We start from the raw sequence: 22,494 nt of genomic DNA, 5'->3' as shown, positions 1-22,494 counted from the left end.
CTGAAGGTCTCATCAGCCCTGGTGTCCTGTCCCCGAGTCCGGATCACTCCATGTGATGGGATGACTTTACTAACACATGTCCTACTTGCCTTTTGCCAAACCACGTGCTATTTGCTTTAAATACAACAAGGGTTTTCAACTCTGGCTACTCATGCAAAAGCTTGCTGAGCTAGGACAGAACAGATTTAGCAGGTGGCAGCATGGGAATGCAAAGTATTGCTCACAACTAGAGCTGGCTGCACATCACCACCATTTTCACAATGCTTTTTGTCAAGGAATCTCTAAGTCTTTGCGGCCAGAGTAAAATGCAGTCAACGCATAAATGAGTTGACAAGTCATTCTCTGCACATACTAAGTTGCTTTTATTAATCCAGAACTGCATGCTACAGATACTGTACAGCATGAACATTTATTCATTACAAAAAATGGCTTCCAAACCATTAAAAATGAAAATCGGAATAAGAGCATAAAACGGAACAGTAACATCACAACTGTTAGGAAACATTCAAAGTATTCACAAAAAATGTTATAGTTAGCATCTTAATAAACCAGAGAAAAATCTGAGACAGTTTTACAATCGCTTCATGTCAACTACAATGGCACTGAATGAACAGATGAACAATTTTTCAGCTTTATACAGCATTTTTTTGCAACATCAACATGCCTAGGTTTTTTTTTTTTGTGTTTTAAGTTTGCTACCTACCTGTATGTAGTAAGTGTACATAAAAGTGGCAGTCTGATTTTCCTTTTATGAATAATCTAATATACAGAATTTGGCCCTTAAGGGTTTATACCTCTTCATTTTAAATGCTTTCCGGACAATCTGCTACCAAACACGTCTGTTATAGGTGACATTAAAACTACATACATATCTACCTATGTAACATCACAGCAAAACATGATGAACAAAAAAATTACAGCATTAAAAAAAATAATAATAATAATAAAGTCATCGGGAGAAAGTTAAAAGTCACTGAGAATTTTGGCACATACAAATTTTGCACATAGCCTGCAGTCCTAATGTCGCAGGGGATTCAGCTGCAGTTCTGAACAGGAGACACTTGGACCTTGCTATTTCTCAAACAGCGGCGCTAAAAATTCCCTTGCTAAATTTTCAAGTCTTTTTGTTGTGTAATGGCTTTTAAAGCAATTTTTCTATTTCTTACACTACTGATCCTTGAAAAGATGCATCTGCGAACGTCCGTTTGGTGGCAACTGCGTGTCATATAGCAAACAAAAAAATAAAATAAAATAAAATCGTGAAAAGAAATCAAAAACAAAAGTCCCAGAAAAAAAAAATATATATACACATTTATATATAAACTTAAAAACCTTGTACAAATGAGTTGTTATATATAAGATGCTTACACTAAGGGAAAAAAAGAAAACCAACTTTATACAATGTTTCAAGAAAAAAAAGGAGAAAAAAACATTTAAAAAGGGACAACATACAGATACAACAAGCAATTTCTAAAGCAATAAATACTACTGGTCCAATAGCGTTGTGATACTTTTAATTGTTGAGTAGCGTTCCCTCCCCCAAAAAGAACAACACCATGGAACAAGGTATATTAACACATTTTTTTTAACCCTTTGTTTCTGTACATTTAAACAATAACAAGTAACATCACAATAAAGGTTGTTTCACACGAGGAAGAAAAAAAAAAGAAGTAGTAGTGGCACCGCATTCGTTGTGCCCTTAAAGGTTTAAAAACCAGATGTAAAATGATTGGTTCGCAAGCTCGTATTTAATACAAATAATAAAGAACCAATGCCTCCGGCAAGGGCTGCTTCAAAATTGCTTTTTTTTTTTTTTAATTTTTAAAATCAGTCTTTAAAACTAAGCTATTGGAACTACATAACAATTATGTATATATATATATTTTTTAAACGCTACAAAGACTTTAAACAGCTGTTGATAAAAATTTTGGCAGAATCATGAGGCTTTTCTCATCTACATATTTAAAAAGGAGAAATTGAAATAAGAATGGGTCAAATATTGACCAATGAACTCGATAAAACATCAACTAATGTAGCCACGTGGCACGAATTAAAAACGAAACCGAGAAAACGACGACGAACAGCGGACGGCGACGAGGAGAAAGAAAACCAAAATCCCAAATCCCAACAGAATTCAATCCCCCCGAAGGAAACGGAAAGGGCTACCGAGGCTAAAGCTATTCTAAGGACTTGGTTACGAGGGAGAGCGGCTGGGGCTGCGTCCCCGCCAGCGAGCTGTGGGGATGCAGGGAGGAGGTGGAGGGCTGTGCCAGGGATGCGGCGGCCGGCGGGAGGGCGGCCGGCGGGTGGTCCAGGGCCCCGTTGGGGCAGCTGGCGGCGGGCAGGGCGCCGGGCTTGCTCGCAGCGCTCTCGGCGAGGACGAGCGAGGACGGCGGCGGCGGCGGCGGCATCATCACCAGGTGCGCCAGCGGGTCGGGCTTCAGGGAGAGCGAGAGGGGTTGCGTTTGTTCAGTCTGTGGTTTCGAGTCTCTGGCGGGGGAGGCGAGCATGGCGGGGGAGGACGGAGGAGAGTCTAGTAAGCTTCCATCTGAAGAGGGTGGGCTGACGCAGCTGCCTTCACCTTGTATGTAGCGAACGCACTTTTTTTTTCTCCTAGAAACAGGGGGAGAGTTAGCTGTGAATAAAGGGCAGAGACGCCGACGGACACAGTTATCTAAAGCAAAGAGCCGTGAACTGGCTACTCTAGGCTCTGCGCGGGTGGCACCCCGGCCCCACGCGCCATCCTGGGGGGCTGGCGGGGTGTCCTCGGCACCCAGCCTGCTCGGGAACCTCCCCTCAGCTAATGGATTTGGAAAGGCTTCACCAATTGTCTCTTCGTCCCCCTCCTCTTCAGGCTGCCTCCTTTCCTTAGCTATTTCAGTAACTGGAAAATTAGGTAAGACTTTCTTGGAGCCCACTGTGCTGATCTACAAACTCAACTCTCCTCCAGAAAAAATAAAATAAAAACAAAATTAATCCTTCTAAAATAAAAGCTCTGGATAGCTGATATATATCTCAAGCTGTCCCGTAACACTGTCCCAACTCAACGGGGCCACCCCTACACCTGCATCACCTGTCATCTCCTATGATGCACAGCCCTTGGGAGGCAAGGACAGCTGCGAACTACAGCTCATTGCTTTCTCCTCTGTTAAGAACCACACCAAATCTAGAAACGTCAGGAGTCAGACAGGAGGGATATATCATAGAGAGAACGAGAGAGAGGGGAAATAAAAACAAAACGAACAAACAAAGCAAACAGAAGAAAAAACAGGAAAAGAACAGGATAAACAGAGTATGATCCAAAATAACAAGAATAACTGGTTGTATGGCCTGCAGGTTGTGGCTTTAAATCGACTCAGTTTTACTTTTTGTTTAAAGGGAGATTGGTAGATTTGGACAGCTGCTCGTCTGTGTTTTGGGGAATTTTCCTCTGAGAGGCCATCCATGTAACTCCAGAGTGGGATCCAATTTCAGGAGGTGAAGAGCACAATGACAAGTACAAAGGTGAGGAGCAACATGGAGCTTATTTCACACCAGGGAGTATGAGAGTCTCACAAGAGCTGCTCATCCTCAAATAAATGAGCAAGTGACCCGACAGAGATCTTTTCTCCTCCCTCTGTCCGCTTAATAATGTAAAGGAGCAATGAAAACAGATGACAGTTTCACACCATCTCTCTTGCCAAGTATATGCAAGACAATTCCAGCAGCAGGACAGAAATAATGAGGCAAACAACCACAGCATCTGGCAGAACGACGTTCAGTGGCCACCTTGACCCTAATAATGCTGGCTCTCCAGCCCTCCTATTCACAAGCACACTTTCCACGGGAAGTGCTGAACCACTGTCACACAGCCCGAGGTATATGACAAAGTCTCTCTCAAGCAACTCTGCCGCTAAAACTTTGGACACTCAGCTAAGCTGCACAAAGCCACCAACGTGAAGGAGTAGGTTGCTCTTCCCCTCCAGAGGATACCTCACCCTTGCTCAGCAACTTCATGAGAAGAAGCGCCCGAGCGTGGCACAGCAGCTGAATGTCGCTGGGTGACGTTCCCCACTTGGGTGGTGCCCTGGTTCCACTGCTGGTCCTCAATGTTCTCCCTTTTGCATGGCAACTGTGTTTGACTTGGGTTAAACCAAGGTCTGCTGGCTAGGCAATGGGGCTAGATATTTCTCGACTGCAAGGGAGACCTAACCAGCTTCATCCTGGACTTAAAAGACACCATCTCCCACAGCCAGGAAAGGAACACCAACCCCAGCACCCCATCTTTCCACCAGCTTTAGTGAGGGACCAGTGCTGTGACATCCCTTCCTCCAGAGACTCAGGCTCTGCTCTCAGGTTCTGCTCCATGTTCCACATGGCAAGGTAAGGGGTTAAGGCTATTAGAGTTTTAACCACGTTAGCCTGCAGATCAATACATGCTAAAAACTAAGACAACCATGCAACTTAAATGTTAAAAAGAAAGAAAGAGAGAAAGATAGAAGACAGCAAGTTAAGGCTATAAACCATGCTTTATTAGAGCAACGTTAAAAGACAGAAAAAAATTAAATTTGGTGGGCTCAAAACAGAACCTACTAATTCTTCTACCCTCAACAAACAACACAGGAAGCCTCTGGCTCTTGGCCAAGGGCATTTCTGCCACTCTTTCTCCCTTTGCCACGGTCTCACCACTTCTGGCTTCAGCTGGGCAGCGCTACCAGGGCCACAGTTCATGTTTGGACCTTCTGTACAGCTGCCAGTGGCAAAGCAGAGCAGCAATGCTTCACAAAGCCCACTGATAACAGCTGTGGAAAAGTGGGTTCTCACAATGTGGAGACTCCAGGACTTCCCCACCACCCTCAAGCTCTGCCTGGCTCACTGATGGTGGTCTAGAAGCCATTCAACTGCATTGCTCTGAACCTACATGGCAATTAAGTGTTTAACTGGAGGCGGCTTGAATCTAGTAAGCCAAAAATAAAAAACAAAAAAAATGAACACTATTATAAGATCTGTGGCATGAAGAGTTCCCATAGCAAAGCAGACTTAAATGGGGTCTATGTGACTTTCTGACTCAGCGGAGTTAAACAACCTTTTTAAAATGAAACCCACTGGTCTGCTACCTGAAGGAATTTTCCTTTGACTAGGAATAAGGTAGCAGATTGCTCCCTCTGCTTCTGCTGTATATTAAATGCTTTAATAGTGTGGCCACTTTTAGTCTGAAAAGGCATTTACTTAAATCACAATGGCTCAAGGCAGGGAGCATTTCTCCAGCCTGTGCCATTCCCACCACGTGTTATCTGTGTCATGTACATGTGAGGTGTGACAGAAGGCATAGATGGGTAAAACCCAAAACCTTGCACACCAAGCATTACCAGAACTGAACAACACCAGGCAAGTCTGGTGAAGTGGAATTAATAAATATCCAAGGAATTTTTTGTGTCTGAGCTTTGCCCTCCTTGAAGTGGGAATAAAATTACTACCCCTCCGAAGCACTAGTGAGGATTATTCACTTGTGCACTGCTCTGAAAGCATCAACTGCTACATTAGTCTGGCAAACACCGACAGACCTGGCCCTGCTCATCCTGCCCTTGAAACCAGCCCCAGGACAGCATCAGGAAACCTGTAATGTTGGAGTTGCCATGAGTGAAAGCCACAAACGATGACAAGGGTTTATTCAGTTGCTGTGAGCAAAGATGCCTCAGTTTCTACTGTAGTACCAAACTGCACATCTTTAGCATCTAACTAAGATGAGCTACAAAAAGCTACTGTGCTAGCAAATGCAATGTTATAATGGTTAGGATCAAAACTAGGAGAGAAATGATCTAATATCTAGTGATAAAATGCCTCCATGCATTAAAAAAAAAAAAAAGGCATCTGACTCTATATTAGTAAGTCTAAAGGTATCAGCTACAACCGCACTTCTCAAAAATGATCTCAAAAAGTTGTCTCTGATGAGCTGCAAAGATTTCTGACCTAAATCTGGCATAAGAGGGATTTTATGCTTCACATGTAACCTAACCACTGTACAGACCACAGGAGAAGTCTCCTTGCTGATAAAATTCAGTTTTAGAAGCACGTTGTTTACTTAGGCAGCTAGAGAAAGATAAAGCAACACAAACATGATGTGCCCCCGGTGCTGGTACTGGGCACACGGAGCCTGACAGGCTTCACATACTCTATCTCTAGAGTACACAAATATCTGCTGATAGCGTGTAGTGAACTAACCACAGAATAAAGCCTAATTAAACACAGCATTCGAGTCTTTGGCTAGCATGAGACTCCTGACACAGCGAAGTGGCTACCCAGCTCTTCTGGACTGAAACCTTCCTTTAAGAAACTGCTGCTTTCAAAGCTTGTTTAACACACGTCCTGGTACTGATATCTAAGACCCCGACACCCTGCACCGGCATGCCTCGAGTGGGACAATCTGTTGAAGACATTCCTGATGCCTTGTTTTGACATACACCACCACCCTCGATCCCTGTTTTCCTCGACACTAAGCACAAACAAGACTGCGTGCATACACAAAATACGATGGACGTCTGATCTACATTCTAAATGAGATGGAGCACATGGGACTGGCATGAGTAAGAGGGGAAAATGTGGGAGAGGAATCACTACACACAGAGTGTGGTTTGGGTTGAAATACCTACCATCATAATATTCCAAATTCAAAGACTGCTTGTATCAGAACAAAGAAACAACAAATTTAACCAAATGCGATCATATAAGGAAAAAGGAATGAGAAAAGAACTACTCGGTATCCCTCCACCAAGAAAGAAGTACATACTGAGTTACACATGGAATTAAACTCCAGTAGAACATGGGCTGTTGAAATTTGGGCTCTCTGATGTCTTTCATCTCTTTATAATGCTGGAAATTGTCCTACTAAAGTTGTAATTACTTTTTTTCAGAGCTCAGGTGTTTACAGCTCACTTGTTGGGATAAAATTTGGGAAAAAAATTTGGAATCAGAAAAAAAGACATCGGATAATTTAAAAAACTGATATCTACATAAACCTTACCAAGGCTTAGAAGCCTAGAGGTAGCTATTTAATTTGGCAGATAACACAAAAAAAAAACAGTACAACTTAAGCTGTAAACACTGGCTTTTACATCTCTAATCATGAGAAAAACACTAGTGCTGCAGATCTCCGAACCTTTTCAGAAAGCCTTTGGAGGCAGCGGACATAGACCCAAATGAAAGGCAAAATATAGATGTCCAACTAAACATTCATTTTGCTGACAATCTGGAAAAAATATATATTAAAAAAGCCAAAAAACTGCCAGCTTTAAGGACTTCAAGTTTTCTTGTTCCCAGTTCTACCACCAGGGAGAGGTTATTGGTAAAGAAAGAGAGAAAATGTCATTAAATTAGCAAGAAATTCCAAAGATCAAAGATTATTAGCAATTGATGCTGTGGGAGAAAGAAAGGTGGGGAGTGGGGAAAAAAGATAAAAAAAAATAAAATCACACAAATGCACTAAGAGGACAGATTGCTTTTATTTCCCCAAAGGCCTAATGGGTAGTATTATACCTGCATGGTTTGCACCATAAACTCTGTCGGTCAAGCCCGAACAATGCCCGACACTTCTTTGGAGTATTTGCATCTGTTAGCATAAGGTAAACACAAAAAATACAACACAATGGTGGATAGAGCTCATTTGGATGGTGTCATCTTAGCTACAGCTACGTTTTAGCTTTCAGTCACCTCAGTTTTATTTGGTAATCTCCCCTCGTACCAAGGGCAGGAAATAAAACAGGACTTTTGCAATCAGCTAAAAGAAAACAACAAAAAAATCCCCGACACGGCTGTGTGTCTGTCCGGTGTCGGTACCGCGCTCAACGCCGGGTTATCAAGGGCTTTGGGAGCGACTTTCCTTGGGCGGAGGTTTGGAGGGCAGGAGCGTGGTTGAGCCACGGCTCAGACGGGCTTAAGGCTGATGCTGTTTTACAGTGGGTTTTTGGCTAGCAGCAGCAAAGAGGAAGGCAAAAAAAAGACCAACAACGAAAAAAAAGCAAAACCCTTTCAGAGAGACGATAACTCATGGCAGTGTCCCACTCCCTTGTGTCTTCTAGATCACAACACAGAGCTACAAAGCAACAAGGCAGGAAAAAAAAGGGGAAAGTACCAAATAAACCAGCTGCAAATCAGCCATAGCGAGTCTGGGAAAACTATACACACCTGCAGGGGCCGCACCAGTTATTCTGTTGATCAAGGCCAAAGCGCGCTCGGCATTTCTTAGGAGCGCTCAGGTCTGAATGAGTTCAAGAAAGCGAGCAGAAAAGGGAGAGAGGAAAAAAAGAAAAGGGGAGGGGGGGGAGAGAGAGAGGAAGAGAGAAAAGGGGAGAAAAAAGAGAAAGATAAAAATAAGGAAAAAATAAAAATAAAAAAGGGAATAAAAATCAATGTCCTTGTTATTAATTGCAAAATATTGACTTTTGATTTAAAAGTTAAAAAGAAAGTGATAATCACATTTTTACTCAACTCTCGAGATTAGCTGTTGCAATTAAAGCTGCAGTATCCCTTTATAAAGGACTGTTTCTTTCCCTTTTAAAAGAACAGGTAGAGGAAAGTCATTGTGGCTGGTCTACCAGGACGTTTCAGACAAGATTTATTTGCGATGGGTTTTTTTATTCTCTTTTTTGATAGGGGGGAAAGGAAGAAAAGAAGCTGAGTATGGAAGTTAGATCCTGAACATGCTTTTTTCTTCAACTCAGATACAAAATAAAAATAAGAGGAAAAACAAAACAAAACAAAAGAAAAGAAATTATATCTCCTGGGATAATGCAGCTTTTGGAATAACATTCAATTTATTTGTTTTTATTAATTTGTATTTAAAAGAATGGATAAGAATAAGCAGATTGCGGAATGAGTATGTTAGTATCAGCCAGAAAATAAAACGTAAAGCATGGCAAGGTGCTGAGTTAGTACAGCGAGTGAATTGCAATGAACAGGCTCGAGCAGAAAGGAAAAAAAAATCCAAAACTAAAATAATAATAATAATAATAATAAAAAAAAAATGCATATGCATGCTAATGTGAGAAGACTTAGTGGGAGCCATGAGAAATGCCATTAGATTAAGGAGGTTCATTACTGACTTGCTTCCATTCTTTATCAGTCTCTTTAAAGAAATACTGCATATTCAATTTGCACAGTTAGTACAACTCTTATGTTATTTTTACTGTATTACTGTTTTAATAGCAATTGTTACAAAAACGAAGAACAAAATTAAAAAATACTATCAAACATATAATAAAGATATATAGATAATAAATACTATCACAACGTGTGGATGGTATTTTTTTCTTAATGTCATAAGTGTTCAATGTTAAGCTCTATAATGGCAGGAAAAAAAATTAAAAAGCAGTTTATAAACTATTTTAAATGACTCAAAATGACGTTAGCACCTGTAATCGGAGGAAGTGAAAGGCAAGGATTTAGGAAACATTCGCTGTGTTCTGAAAAAAAAGAACAAATTACACAAACGCTTCAAAAAAACTAAGTCAGGGCTTCTTCAGAATTGACTATGAGATTGCCTATGCAGTATTTCTAATTTCCTATATAGAATGGCAAACCTCCTTAATTTAAAATGGGTGCGATTTACCACTGTAAGGCATGCATCAGAACATACGAGTACAGCCCAAATTAATACCAAACACATACATACGTACACGCAAACACATATGTGCAAAATAAGCAGACAACTTTATAAATGATGGCATAGGCATTACAGCTACGGCTCTGCAGTTAAAGGCTTTGCAATTACTACGTACAAATTCAGCTAACGATACAAGAGGCTCTTACATGCAATGGCTTGGTTACTGGTTTTAGAAGGGCATAAAAATCTAAATAATTAGAGTGCATTAAAAAAAAAAGAAAAGGCTGTCTAGTATACAGGCCGGCTCCCCGTGAGGCCAGGAGACTGGTACCCACCTCCCCCTGCCTAGGAGCATCACACCAGGACTGCCACACTGCCACTAAGCAAGAGACTGAGACTTATTTTTACTCACCATTGGTCTCTCCTGGCTGCTTATCCCTTTTCCTCTTCTTCTTCTTTCCCTGCAGGAAACATAACACAAATGAGAAGAATTAAAAAATAAAAAACAACAACAAAAGAAACCACAACCCAATACACATCTCCTTGCAAGACAGCACCGAGCGACCGGGCTGCCGCTGGTGCGGGAAGGCCCCTCGGGGGACACCGAAGCACAGTGCTGGTTCACTCCCCGTGCAGGCAGGCTTTGGGGGGCCTGAGGGGATGCTCGCACCCCGGGGTGGCCCTGCCCACCCACCCCATGCCTTTTTGGACACCCTCACTGCAGCACACCCACACACACATACACCAACACCATAAGCAGCTGGGGAGGGGGCAGACGACCTTGCAAGATGCTTCTTCTGAGATAAGGTTATCATCACGACAGAAACATTGACACTTGTATGCTCCTGCTCCAAAAAAAATCATTCCTGGTCATGCTTCTGTGGGGTGGGGAGAGGAAGAAGGGGCAGTAGTGGAGATTCAAGGTGGGAGAGTCCATGACTGAGGTGAGACTGAGCCCCTGGAGCATCCCAGCACCCAAAACTGACCACTAAAGCAGATAAGGAAGCCACAATAATGAGCAAAACCTAACATGCAGGTTTTTCAGTGCACTGACATATTAAGAAGCAAAGCCAGAAAGAGAAAGAAATCCAGATAGAACTACTATCCTTCCCGCATTTTGCTCTGTCACAAGAAAAGATAATGAGTGATGTTTTGCTAAACTGCGTCCCTTTCCCAAGCACTATCCCACAAGATGATGCAATTTACTGCAGATTCTGACTGGAGAGAGAAAGGCCCTTTCTCCATTTCCCTCCAGCATTGTAGGTGAGGACATGACCAGGAGCCCAGCTCCTGTGGAAACCCAATGATCGTTTTCCAAGAGAAGAGTTATAAAGGAATAAGTGCGGCTCAAAAGAGAAAAGCAATTTTCTGAGACAACTTATCTAACACTGAGATATAGGCTTTGCAAAGCAGTACAAAAAAGGCCAGCGCAAGGGGACAGAGTAATTTCATTTTCACAGCTCCCCACACACTAAAACCAACAACTCTCAGGCCAGCAGCGTCAACCACGACCAGCACAAGAGAACCCGGCTTTTGAAGATGCGGTACTAGAAGAAGTCGGTAAACAGACACCAGACCAGCAGGCCCGTGTGGTCAAGAAGGCATAAACATCGCTTGGAAGAAAGAATCTCACAGTACTTTTGAAGGGCTGGATGTATTTGTGGGAAGCCAAGAGGTCTTCCCACATGGTGAACCTTTCTCAGTAGGTTGGTCTGGCTCCCAACTAAGTGGTTAACATGGGCTTCAGCCTGGCACATTCACATTTGGGATGCTCACTATGATACGTTCCCTGGAATGTATTAGTAAGAAACTCCCACAACGCGAATACCGAATTTTGATTTGTTGTTGTTGTTGTCATATTTTTCCTCCCCAAAAGCTGGTTTTCTGGCAAGAGGTTTCTGTACTCGTTCCCAGCTGCTTGCTCGGGGTTGTAAACTACTACCCTGCTGTCCAGGCTGCAACAAGCACAGTCTTGTTCACCAGAGTCTTCTGGTAATGAAAAAAACTGTGCGCACTGCCCGTTTTAAAGGATTTTTAAACAATATGCACATAATCCTGCAGCCTGGATGCTGCTGGGAAATCATCTCCACCACCTCTGAGGTTGTTTTTGGGGATATGGAAAGTTGTCGCTCTGAGTCAATCACTACAGAAGCCATCAGTCTAATATGACAGGCACACAAGATGGACAAGCATTGTTCCTAAAGCTCTTTGAGAATGAAACAGGGAAAAACACGGTATCTTCAAGTCCACGTATCACATAAAGATACAAGAGGCTCGGACTGCTCCATGTACATTGATGTAGGTTGACAGTAATTCCGTGAAAGTCAGTGATTTTTTTTCCAGCTTTGTAACACTGTAACCAAAACCAGACAACTGCCTTAGCACCATAAGCCTGATTTTTATTTAATCTCAAGGAGCCCACCAGCATAATTAACAGACTGCACCTGTGGTAAATATGCTTAATTTTTGCAGTACATTTGGGAATTCAAGGGCTATTCCCATTTGAGACCTTCTAACTTCTTGACACGAGGGCTGGCCAGAACCAAGGTCAGGAGTCACCTGCCCTTTGAAAACTCTTCAAGCCAGGTATTAAAGTACTACAACCCCCTAGGGAGCAACCTGTTAAAAATGGCTGATATACAGGAATGTCAGCCAGGGACCAGGAATTTCTGATCCCTTTTCAACACAAGCTTTGAAAACTCCTCCTAACAAAGAACAGACAGAGGTCCCACTAACTTCTTTAACACCCTTTTCAAAAGAAATACAGAAGAATCACCTGGCTTGCTTGTTCAATTTCTGTGTTACGACAAGATATTTGATTACATAGCTAAATTAATAAATGGACTTAAGGAAATAATTATGGCAGCAGTTTTTCAAGTGCTCTGCAGAAGACACCATTTTGCCTTTGCCTCAGATGGTCCTCCTAAGACTTGAGCAGATAGATGGTCTGTAACATTTTCCATCATTGCACTGTACAAATTCTTAGGCTACAAGTCCATGTGGACTTGCTAACCGCTTCGGCAGCTGCCTCTACCAAGTCAAACCAACATGGGTTTTGACAGGACTGCAGAGTTCTTTGGTACTAATTTTCTAGACAAGCAGCAGGCAAGGTGACTAGACCCTTACATACTTCTGAGTCCAGCACTCAGCGCCACTTAACATCTATTAGATCTCAGGGAGAGCAAATGAGCCTTGTGACACCCAGAAGCCACAAGGGATTCCCTGAACCCTCTTCTCTTATTTAAGAGCAAGCTGAAAGCTGCATTTCTTGAATGTACTGCTCTGTTTCTGAAGACCTGGGCTACAGCTGGCCTCTTCCTCGTGCCTGAAGTGAGATGTCTAACAATTTTACCATTTCAAGCAGCCCAAACGTATTCCCCTTCTAGATGTGTGGAGAGCTCGGGACCCTACAAAACGCCACAGGGAACTCAGAGAGCTCTGAATGGACCAGGAGGGGAGAAATAAATAAATCCTGCAGATGATGCAATTGTGTGATGCAAAGGTACCGCGCTCTCCTCAGGCAGGAAGGTTCCCCCTGAAGGTCACTTGGGGGTACAGCATTAAGCCGCTAGGAAAGCGCCGGCTTTCTCATCCTGTCCTTTTTAGCTCAAGAAGAAAGGGTTTCTCAGTGCTCACACGGTGAGGACAAAAGTAAAAGGTCCTAAACACTGAAGGCTTTGTACATGCCCGTCTGTGGCACAGTCACTGAACAGAATGAGCGCTCCCGAAACCTCAGTCGAGCCTATACTCCCTTTTGAACACCCAAGACGATGATACTGCGCAGTGCCGAGGAACTACCTCAAGCCTATGGTCTGACAGTCTCAGGCCAGACTATACTGAAAAGAAAGGGAAAACGTGTTTAGCAGGAGCAGTGTTTCATCAGGTGTAAAGAGGCTTCCTTCGAGAAGCATGCATAGCTAGCTACACCTGCAATGGCAAACAAAGGAGAGCAAGGCAGAGCCCAGCAGAAAGAAAAGATGATCAAGGAAGAACATAAGGATTTGAAAAATGTCCTTACGTTCATATTGCTAAATAAGTGAGCATGTGCATTCTCCACTGCTGAAATGGTGGAAGAGCACAGAGAGCTGCTCCTGCTCCAGGCTTTGCTGCAGACTCTGAACTATCTTCTTCCCATCCATACATGTCAAAGTGCAGATTCTCACGGAGGTAAACGTTCCCACATTTACAGCACACAGTATACGTAATTTACAGCAATTATGGTTAAATAGGCACTGATGACGATGGAAGAGAGAGACTTCAACAAAACTAGAGTGTGTAACACTATACATAACTGATACCAGTCTTAGAGCTACTGGTCCCCAAACCTGCAGGGAAGTCTGCCTAGAAGGTAGGAAGCGGGGTTTGTTCCAGACTTAGAGACCCTGAGAATTTTAGGTGATTTCTATTTAAACTAAAAAAAAACAATAACAAAAACAAAAAACCAAGATGCTGCTATAATCCTATTTAAGAGGGTTTAGAGCTCCTACCAATCCACAAACCTGTCAAGAATTTATGGGTTTAGGATTGCAAATACTTACTACCAGATGCGCCGCTTACCATTCATGTAAGAAGGGGTTATATACTACTAGTAAGTGGTTACAACGCTGGCCTTATGTTTTTCACAGACAAAAAGTTTTATCACTTTAGCTATAAACAGGCTTTCTGAAAGGCAGATGTGGGAATCAATCTTAAAAACACGCTACAAATAGATCACAAACTCCGAAACACTTTTTAAAAAATGAGGAGGGAAAAAAAAAAAAAGAAAAAGATAACATGGCCAGGAAAAAGCATTAAAATACACAACAGTAGAGCATGGAATAATTCATTTAACCCCACCTGAGAGTAAGACTTTCAAACAAGTCATGCTTTTAGTTTTGCCAGTCCGTCTCTGAAGCCAGGAAAAGTCATTCTTCCACTTTCCACTACACTCTCACACAGATAAGCACAAGACACTAATTATTCATCTTTTTGGTGGAAAGGAGAGAAGCCATACTATGGAAGTTTTCAATTGGGTTTATAAAATAGAATTTAAAATGACCAGCAAGCCAAAGAGCATTTCCATACGCTGGTACAAGTGAAGGCAAGACTTTCTTCAGTGAGATCTACTGTCATGTCCCAACTCTAACCTTTTCCTAATCCCAGCCTGGAAGCCTCTTCCAAATGGAGGGCTGGGATTTATCCCCAATAGTTTTAGTATTGCAGAGGGAAGAGTCTGTTGTTACCAGACTGGGATCCTGAGGCACACTTTCCAAGTAGTGCTTGTGTGCAGTTGCGTGGTCGTAGTTCAGCAGGTCACAAACAGTTATCTACAAGCTCTACTACTAAAAAGATTTCCACCTACATAGGAACCTACATAGTTATCCCGTGCAGACCAGCCTGGGTACAGCTGCATATGAAGCTGTCGCTCCTTTCTTGCTAGTTCATAGTATTTCGCTTGTTCTTCTCTGGATAACGCATGCCACTGAGGTGAAGAAATGAGAAAAAGACAAAACAAAAAGCACACGTGTTGTTTTGTTAACAGCAGAGCATATTATTTATATATAAACACAGCTAGAGTTGATTTTTATTTAAAAAAAAGAGATAAAAACAGATGATCTGGCATGCTGCCATTCATATTTTATTTATAACTCTAGTTAACTCAACTGAGTCACAACTAATCATTTATGTTCACTCAGCCTCACTGTTTCCTGATGAGAGAGGAGAATTAAGAAAACTTAAAAAACCCAAAGAGCAGGGGAGAGGGTCCATTAGTTGAACCACTTGTTGTGAGCCAGATCTGAGTTACAGATGTAGAGAAGGTCTCTCCCGCCCTTCCCCACTGGCATCCGTTCCTCTTCTAGCTCTCCTAGTTGCTGATAGCAGTACTGTACTTCCCAAAGGATCTTTCATTCCCCATTCACCGTTCTGCCTGTTTCTAGGACAAAATTAGAAATCTGAGATTTTTCCCAGGTCGTGGAAATAACACTGAAATAACACTGCTAGTAATTAACTCCCGCTCTTCCCTGTGAATGACACCATTGGCAAAAACTGTCTGCAAAACCCAAAAACCAGATGGAGTGTTCCGTTTAGTAACTTCTCTGTTCATTATCAAAAGAACAGGAAAACACAGAGATTCAGAAGGTACGAGTCCTACCAAGTTTCAGTCCCTGCCTGCGCTTCTCCCGTGTTACCTACCCTTCGACCAAGGATTTGGTTGATGGCTGCGCTCTCTTTCAATGTGCATTCTGCTACAACTTTTGCTCTCATTTCCTTCATATACAACATAAATGCATTAAGAGGTTTCTTTATGTGTGGCTTCTTTTTCTCTTCTTCTTTTTTGGAGTCCTGATGTTTTCTGAAGGGTAAAGATACAACAGACAGAAACCTCACAGTGAGAACCCGTGTGAATTTATTAAATTAATCCCCTCAATCTCTCAAGCATTAATCCTCAGAAATTAGTCTCTAGGAAGGTTCACTAGAGCTTTCACCCTGGCTGCTGTATGCAAACAGTACTAAGAGAGCATTATAAGAAAACCCATCTCAGCTTTACACAATATCATCAAGTACCCGCTCAGCCCCTAGAAGAACCTTGGAAGGACATGGGCACCCAGGAAAATGGGTTCATGGGGAGGGCTTGTGACCTTGATGGTAGAGGAAATAGTTGCATCCCATCATCAGTGGGAACTGAAATTTTGTCCTTCTGCTTCAGCCATGGCATGAAAGGCAAGAAGGACTAGAAGCACTAGAGGCAAAGGCAGACCAGGGCTCTCCTCGGTTCAAATCTAAACTCGATACTTGTGCTCTCTGCAGCTTTGAACAAGCCATTTACGCTTTGATCTATTGCCTCCTGTTATGCACCTGGTATCTCAGTTTCAAACCAGGTACTAACAGGGAAACTGGTCAAGAAGCTTGAATCTTCAGCAATAAAATTCCATTTCCTTGTTAGAACGGGTGAAATTAATAACTACTTGTCTCTGTCACAGTATTACTCTGAAAGACTGATACTTTGTCACACTTCGGTAGTTAAACCATGTTCAAATCAATTAGAACAGAAAAAAAAGCAATTAAAAAAAAGCCCAAAACATTTTACAGCAAAAACATTCCCATAAATCCAAGTATTTTTAAAAGCCTTGTGTGTTCTAAAAAGACGACACGGGAAGCAACAACTTACGAGCTGTGGAGTGAGCCGACGTCGCTCTGGGAAGATTCCTGTTTGACTGTTGGTGTGACTATGGCCGGATGAGGGATTCCAGTTGTATGTAAACTATGGTGTGGCGGGACCATGTGTGGAGGAAACCTAGAGGAGAGAAAGCTGTGTAAATCGTCAGAATAAAAATGAATGAATGGGGAGGGATATGTACACACATTAAAAAAAAAAAAGGCATATAACAAGCACATGACAGCTAGACAAAGCATATGAAAGCTGACAGCATTAATTAGCAATAAATTAAACATAATGACTCTTCTAATGTCATTAAAGCCAATCTTCCCCTTCATTATCATTACTGACATGAGACATCATGATTTTTAACATCTTTAACAAAAGGCAAATTCAACTGGATCAACTTGGATGAAAGTGGAATTCCAGCTACCTGCAAGAAAATCCACCAGTCCACTTCTTTGCTAAGAAATTATCTGTGGCAACCAAGGAATCAATTTTTATAGCTCTGAACCACGTTGTGAATTCGGGATGACATCTTTTGTTGCGTATTGACAGCAAAATAAAATATTAATGCCAACACAATCTAGATGCATTTTTGATAATCCTTATAGATGCCTCATTAGCTACATTTTGTTGGTGGAGCAAAAGAAAATATTTATTTGTGTCTAATAAATCTCTGAGCCACATTGCTTTAACATAATGTGGGGAGACTGTGGAATTAAGCCAATTTTGACCCATTACAGTAAACTAGGAAAGCTTATTTTAATGCAAAATAACAGTCTAGCCTTTCTACACATAAAAAATGTTGTCAGCTTTATGGTTTATGGTCATACACGTGGACAGGCCCCAGTTCTGCAACTAGATTCAGAGGGACGTGCAATCCCTCTGCATGAATCTAATTGCTTGATCGGGGCCACAGCACGAACATGGCACAATCATTCAGACTTTTTACTTTTTAACCAAAATGAATGAACAAAACTTCTCAAAAGCAGGATTGACTTCTTATCATTATTCCTCTACAATCTCAAAGGTTTTGCAGTGTATAGGGAAAGTACATGACGACTGACTGCCTTTCCCTTAGAAAACCCCCACTGAAGTCAACAGGTCTCCAGGAAACGGGATCTAGCCTAAAAATTTGTTTCAGAAATAACTTCCTCAAAAATCCAAGGCTAAAGTGATAATGGCAAATGACAAGTTTTTTTTATCTCTGCAAATCCCTACTCTCATCTCAGATTTTGAACTGTTTTTCTCAAAATAAAGTACCCCAAGAATATGGAACATGCAATGGGATAAAGAATTATTTCTTCTATCATCAATATACAATGATTTTTTCTGTCAAACAGGATTTAAAATGGGGTGACAAACCATGGATAAGTAGACTCTGTAAAAGTATCAGAAATATAATGGGATTTCTTTATTTTTCCCGTCTCTTATAAATGCCATTACTGAGCTTAAACCCCTTCCCCCAACTGCCCAGACATTCCCTACATTCACAAGATGACACAGTAGCACTTTCATGAACAAGAGGTACTGTCCACTACAAGCTCTGAGGATCTTTGTCTATCAGCTGGTAGTACTCAGGATCATTAGACAGAAGTATTTTGTCTTTGAAGGCAGTGGTGGGAAGAGCAGAGACCGACAGGGAGAATGTGAAATTGTTCAAACTGTAGAGAACTGCAGCTCCTACCAACAAAGGCATGGAGAGCAGGAAAGGAGGAGGGTGTGACGGCAAGGGAAGAGGGGAACGGGCAGCAAAATGGTCATTCCTCCATGGATTTCTATTGCTGCTGAAGACCCACAGATAAAAATCTTCAAGTGGATTGTCAAAATGCTTTCCCTACTCTGACAAAAGTACCTGGGAGAGAAGTGCACGTTTGGTGAAACGCTCTGGTGCACGGTAGCTCAGAAGAGAAGACAATGGCGAGGCTGCAAGGAGACCAATGTCCTGGTCCCACTTATGCCACAGGATTGCCTCACCATCAGCAAGACACAAACTGAGCCTTTGTACTGTTTTATTCTGCTCTCCCTCTCTCTATTTGTGCCTCTGTGTGTGTATTTTAATTGGACATACTTAAAGTCTGCTCCCACGGTGCCTGGGGCCTTCAGCCATAGTACAATGCAAACAATGAAAACTGGCAGTAAGAGCTTTCTTTAAAAAAAATATCTTACAAACATGGGTGAAAATAAAACCTATGGCAAAACCCTGACCTCACTGAAAGTGGTATAAGCATAGTGATTAAAAAGTTGATGCACATCCTATGGAATGACTGAAGAGAGGACTATGCTGCTGGGGCTAGCTAGGGTTTAACTGGAACAAGAGCCAGAGACAACAGGACAACGAAGGATGAAGGTGGAGATGAAAAGCAGGAAGAGCTGCACTTGTTTGACTTGAGGACACGGTGGGAAGGGCAGTGGGTATAGAGCAGCGAAGCAGAAGAGCTGAGTGCAATGGTAGCACAAGGACAGAATGGCATGAGAGTGGAACTGAATAAGGTTTGACTCATCACTGCAGAGGGGCTCCCAAACATCACAAAAGACTGAGTTAATGGCGAAAAGAGATGGTGTTTGTTAAGCTCCTCAAGAAGACAGCATGATGTGTCTGAGACAACTGGGTCATGGACCAGCTTCTTAAATAAGGATCTGGTCAAAAACTAAACACACTAAAAAATGAACTGTGCCTATATGGAGGACTGTTGTATGGTCAGGACCTTCAAGGGAAACTAACTCAACAAAACATAGGGGGTCATATTTTATTTATTTTTGATGAAGATTTAAGTACCTGCAGCTAATAAAAAACGGTCAAGGGTGAAGAAAATCTGAAAAAAAACATAACTTCACCCCCTATTTATGGTAAAAATGTTTTCTCAATTCCTGTCTAGGAGAAAGAGAGTATTTGCCCATGGTAGAGGGACTGAAGGGCAGCAGAGGAGAAGAAGCCTACACGCACATGTTGCGTGAAAGCCTGGTTGTAACAAGGATGCCAAAAGCTCCGCTGACTTCAGCTGGGATGTGATCTTACCCACTGAGCTCTAAACATCAGACACACAGCAGCGTTCACCAACAGGCAGCTAGGGCTCAGTCGTTACTGTCAGGGTTGCAGTTTCCCCAAGGATGCTGTGTGTTTGTTACCAGTGACCATTATTTCACACTAAACAGCTCTCCCCTCAAGACACAAGGCTGCTTACTGGACTTACACATCCCTTCCTACATTTAGGGCTATAAAAACATGATCCAGAACTCAAAGTAGCTCACACAGTCCCATGGACTTCAGTGACTGGGCGAGGTTTGGCTCAAAGTTCTAGTGCCTATTTATTTCCATGTAGACATCAACTCACATGGCAATACGAGTGGGGAAAGAGTGTTAATTTTTAAGTTCCTGGCTACACTCCAACTTCAGTAATTACATTCAACAAAAGTGAATTTCCCCTGAAATTTCAATTACAGAAGGTATTTTCCACTGCCACCACTTAACTACTGTGCAGTGTTTGCCTGGTGTAATTCTGTTAAATTACTTCCTGATTTCCTCTCACAGCAGTTGTTTTTTCATAGTGGGTCCACTGTTTGCCCATCAGTCAGCTAACCCTCTCTCAATTTACATTAAAGGCATATTACAGAGGGCTAATGAAGGATCAAGAGTTGTCATAAGCATGTTGCGTGCATAAGAAGTTAGTGGGGTGATGCTCCAAGCGGAGGAAAGAGTGGTAAATGGTTAAAACAACCTGAAGACACTACCTTAATAGCCTAAACCATTTATGAAAATCACTATTAGTCACTCATTAACCTTTTATAAACTATTCATAAGCACACTCTAACTAATGAACTATAATTACTAAGCTTAGGGAATATTCAGGGTTGGGAAGCATCATATGCTCTAAAGGTCTATTCCATAATGCAGGCAAAGACGAGAACCACTTTTAAAGGAAGGCTCTGGGAAAATGTGGATGTGGTCTCAGGGGATGCAAAGCTCTGCCCTGACTTGGGTATTTGGGCAGAGCCAGCACAGAGAACGCAAGGCTTGTACCAGGGCTCTGCGGGGCTGTTGCCAGGACTAGCAGCATGTCTGGGTACTTGGGGCAAGGGCTGTCCCACAGCTGAGCTCTGGAGCTCCAGCTGATACAGCGGGCAGGAGAAAACGGGCGTCAAATCACATATCGGAGCACAGCCTGCCTAGAGGGTGTTCCCATGTATGGGAAACCAGGAGAGAAGTTTCTGGGCTCAAACAAAGGATAACCAGCTGAACTCCATTCGTTGGGCTGCGGGTGCGCCTGAGCATGTGTGCACGTACGGGCTTATGTCAGAGACAAAAAGAAAGGCTGTGTGCGTATATGCACACCTCTCACCTTCGCCTACGACATCCCTCCGTATTTTTTTCTCTAGACAAGTATTCCATGAATTGCAATAAACACCCTAAAAATTCTAAGCAGCTCATTATACACCACTGTCTCCTTTTATGGCTCCAAGCCAGAATATAATGATGAGTCTTAACTTGTTAAGGACAACTAATTTTTTGTTCCTGGCTGTCTCAGGGGCTTCTCTCTTACTCACTCTCACTTTACTTCACTGTTGACATGTTTCTGTTAACTGGATGTCATCTGCCTGCCTTGATTTTATGCACAAGCAGTGGGATGCATTTTTCTGTGCAACAATTCTGCTTTGAGTTGCATTAGATTTGTCATTATTCTCTCATTTTCCCCTTGCACTTGTAACATTTCATCTATTCCTGCCTTATTTTTTGAGCCACGGTGCACCCACATTATGGTTTATACATGATCTTGCTCCCTTTGAAGCCGGCAGATTTCAGAGCCAGCCCTCGTCAGGAGAAGTGCCTGCTACCAATTTAGCAGGCTGAGGGCCCCGAGCTCCAACAACTCAATCTAAAGGGGGTCACAGGGTGGCACAAGCGAGTGTCAGCAAGTGCTGTTTAATTGCCAATCTAGGCTTCTCCATGGTGTTTAAAGTATAATGACCCATCACTTAATTCTGAGAAGTCCTGGCCCTGCTGCTGAATGGAATGAATATCAAAGGATGTGCTAGAACAGGGCAAGGAGCCTACATTTCCTATAACTGCCATAAGTATAATAGACCTCTACTTCTGTCGTCCCATTACCACAATAATGTATTTAATTTGCTGTGTACTCTTTTTAACTAGATACCTTTCATAAAGTCTATCTTGGGAATACAGACTCCCCCCCTCCCACGTCACCCCCCTCCCTCAAATGACTAGCCTCTCTAATAATAATTAAACTAAATCAAGCTCTACTTTGCCTCACACCATGCCTGCAAGTCTTTTACAGATATTAAAAAAGACTAAATGGAGGGAGGGAACTATTGTTTAAATTTACAGCTTTCTCCCCAGCCCAGGATTTTTTCTCCCTTGTGCTGGGTCTATTAATTTTTTTAAAAGTTGATTTTCCAGTTGTCTCTCTATTTTCTGGAGCAACATGGGCAAATTTTAATTTTTCACTTTTACTTACCTAAAGCACACACCACACTATTTCCCTACCCCTTTATTCACGAGCTCTAGTTACAGGTTTCCATTTCTCAACAAGGTGATTTTCCCACCAACTGCGCCCTCCAATCTTTTCCTCCTTAAATCCTCTATACACCAACCTTCACATATTAAACTGCAGAGATGGAGAGGAAGGGACAGAGCAAGGAAGAGACGTGGAACCTTGCTATGTAATGCATGCTAATTTAATTATGTGCCATCATCAAAATGGATTAGCTGTTTCAGCCCATCAGGAAAGTCTAAACCTCCACCGATTTAATTAACCAG

At 42.3% G+C, this 22,494-nt stretch overlaps 1 protein-coding gene across 21 annotated transcripts in view; it reads right to left on the bottom strand.

The window, feature by feature from the left end:
• Nucleotides 1–338: 338 nt before the first annotated feature.
• TCF7L2 (transcription factor 7 like 2) overlaps nucleotides 339–22,494 on the bottom strand; it is a 178,336-nt gene continuing 156,180 nt past the window's right edge. For 4 of the 21 annotated variants that reach the window (XM_071812150.1, XM_071812148.1, XM_065843171.2 and 1 more), the window contains 7 exons: nucleotides 16,728–16,868; nucleotides 15,752–15,911; nucleotides 14,931–15,038; nucleotides 9,990–10,038; nucleotides 9,387–9,437; nucleotides 8,161–8,233; nucleotides 339–2,613 (listed from right to left, as the gene is read on the bottom strand). In XM_071812150.1, coding sequence (XP_071668251.1) covers nucleotides 2,178–2,613; nucleotides 8,161–8,233; nucleotides 9,387–9,437; nucleotides 9,990–10,038; nucleotides 14,931–15,038; nucleotides 15,752–15,911; nucleotides 16,728–16,868 — 1,018 coding nt within the window. In that variant the 3' untranslated portion in view covers nucleotides 339–2,177. Of the gene's footprint in view, nucleotides 2,614–6,629; nucleotides 6,655–7,512; nucleotides 7,586–8,160; nucleotides 8,234–9,386; nucleotides 9,438–9,989; nucleotides 10,039–14,930; nucleotides 15,039–15,751; nucleotides 15,912–16,727; nucleotides 16,869–22,494 lie in introns of those variants that run through there. The other 17 variants (XM_071812151.1, XM_065843173.2, XM_071812149.1 and 14 more) reach the window with 12 other exon arrangements.

This window comes from Patagioenas fasciata, chromosome 8 (assembly GCF_037038585.1).
Source record: "Patagioenas fasciata isolate bPatFas1 chromosome 8, bPatFas1.hap1, whole genome shotgun sequence".
In the NCBI taxonomy this organism is placed as follows: Eukaryota; Metazoa; Chordata; class Aves; order Columbiformes; family Columbidae; genus Patagioenas; species Patagioenas fasciata.
This window is presented reverse-complemented; position numbering and strand designations above follow the sequence as displayed.